Here is a 1,949-nt window from a genome sequence, read left to right on the forward strand (position 1 = left end):
CAACTGTTGCAACAGTTCGGTCTTAGGACAAACGATATTCAACAGCCGTAGATCGAATTTACCGGCAGCCGTGACGGTTTTCGTAAATTCGTTGAATCTGTAGAACTGCGTCCGAGTGGTGAAGTACAGATTGCCGACGGCGTATCGGAAAATCGACGTTACGCCGGTCGGTATTCCGGGAAACGTCGCCTCGAGAGCCGTAAGTGTGCCAACTTTCTTGTTGCATTTGTTTATCTCGCCCACCGAGTTACCGTTGAACACCACGAAGGAACGTCCTCTGTGGATGTTTACCGCTCCGTTGATTATCATTTGTTCGAGAAATCTGAGTTCTTGCAAGGTCCTCGGCCAACTTGGTCGAAGCGTAAATTCCGGATATTGAACCATGTATACCAAATTATCTACGAACACCATGAGATCACCGGACGGGCGGCGGTCACGCGCGTGTAATTGTCGTGAAAAAAGCTCATGTAATTCGAAAAGGCTAGAGGTCCATTGTACGTCCTACCGTCGAGATCGATCGACCAAACGTAACGCCTGTACGAGATGTACATACGATTTTCCAAAATTAATATCTCGTTCACGCGATCAACGGTGCACAGGTCCAGCATTGGCGGCGGTGGCGGCGGCGGCGGTAGCGCCGGCGTCTGCGGGGGCTCGTTCATAATTTTTTCACCGTACAAACGATGAATGTCGAGAATGTCAGATTTGTCGAGCTTAACCGGATACTGCTTGTCGGGCGTGAACGCGAACATCACCGATGTTCTGCGCTTATTGTGCGGCAATCCGAGAGAGTGGCCGATCTCATGCGTCAGCGTGTAATGCAGGGAGAACTTATCCGCGGGATGTTTACCGACGTGAATATGCCACGACTCGTCCCCATCGACGTGTATCTCGGAAACGAACCCCGCTTCGTCCGTCGGGAAATACGCGTGGGCGAGCACGTTACCGGGACCGTCGAATTTGGCCGAGCAATTTGGGCCGTTTACGTCGATATTCGTGTTACCGTGACGTAAAGTTCGCCAAGATATCATAGTGTCGGGATTCGTTTCGGAGCGTTCGAACGTCAATGCCGAATGCTGCGACCACAGGTCGAACGCGGCCTGCGCGGTATTCAAATCGTCCTGGGTGCCTACGTAAAACTTCCACCTCAGGTGAGTCCTCGGCCATTTGGATAGACTCGCTCTCGTTCCGTGTTTTAGGATATCTTGGAAACCACATCGCGGTTTACGCATCAATTGCAGCGTTTGGTTGTCGAGCGTTCCATCGCCGGGCAAACCGTAGTATTGTTGAAATTCACCGATGGCGTTGCAAAGAACGTCGTTTCGTCGCTGAACTGAAACGCGTCCACATCTTCGGTCAGATATCCGTATTTCTGCAGGTAATCGATCGTATGTGCGTAATTCTCATCCGTGGGAGTGATGCACCTCGCGGTAATAAAACACGCGGTTAACGCGATTACGCGCGCGAGCCACATCGTCGAGAACGAGAGAGAGAGCGAGAGAAACGGTGAAACTGCGATAACGGCGTCTCGCGATATGAGCGCGATTGCCACGCGCGGTCTACGCGGTGACGCTCGTTGTCGATACCGCGGACAGGTGGCGGCGGGGTCTCGGGGCGGAAGAAATGCGTCAATTCCGGCGGGTGAGTCCGTTTGATAAAAAATGCATTCCTTCCTCTCTGTGCAAAAGATAATTTTTTTTAAATAGTTTTTATTACACAATATCCTGCTTCTTTTATTAGCGATGACGGCGCGTCGCGATATGAACGCGATCGCGACGCGCGGTCTACGTGGGATGCTCGTTAGCGATAGCGCGGACAGGTGGCGGCGGAGGTCTCGGGGTGGAAAAATGCGTCGGCAATTCCGGTGGACTTTGGTCGGTTTGATAAAAAAAAAAACACAATTTCTCTCTCTCTATGGAAAACGCTATTTTATATATATAAATATTATA

The 1,949-nt window shown here is 51.0% G+C and overlaps 2 protein-coding genes across 2 annotated transcripts; both read right to left on the reverse strand.

Annotated features, from left to right (window-relative positions):
- Window positions 1–62: 62 nt before the first annotated feature.
- On the reverse strand, window positions 63–384 carry LOC112460659 (the record flags this gene model as incomplete). The annotated part of the gene is made up of 1 exon (XM_025025453.1): window positions 63–384. A coding segment is annotated over exon 1 (322 nt), but the record flags the coding sequence as incomplete, so codon positions are not given.
- A 14-nt stretch (window positions 385–398) lies between these two features.
- Window positions 399–1,232, reverse strand: LOC112460660 (stromelysin-1-like). Its single transcript, XM_025025455.1, has one exon. The coding sequence runs from the start codon at window positions 1,230–1,232 to the stop codon at window positions 399–401; it is 834 nt and encodes a 277-aa protein (XP_024881223.1).
- Between the last annotated feature and the right edge of the window lie 717 nt (window positions 1,233–1,949).

Source organism: Temnothorax curvispinosus, unplaced genomic scaffold (genome assembly GCF_003070985.1).
Source record: "Temnothorax curvispinosus isolate PA1 unplaced genomic scaffold, ASM307098v1 QBEX01010699.1, whole genome shotgun sequence".
Classification (NCBI taxonomy): domain Eukaryota; kingdom Metazoa; phylum Arthropoda; class Insecta; order Hymenoptera; family Formicidae; genus Temnothorax; species Temnothorax curvispinosus.

What these genes read in the sequence shown, in the direction of transcription:
- LOC112460660 (XM_025025455.1), bottom strand. Translation starts at nt 1,232, where the DNA reads ATGCGTAAACCGCGATGTGGTTTCCAAGATATCCTAAAACACGGAACG.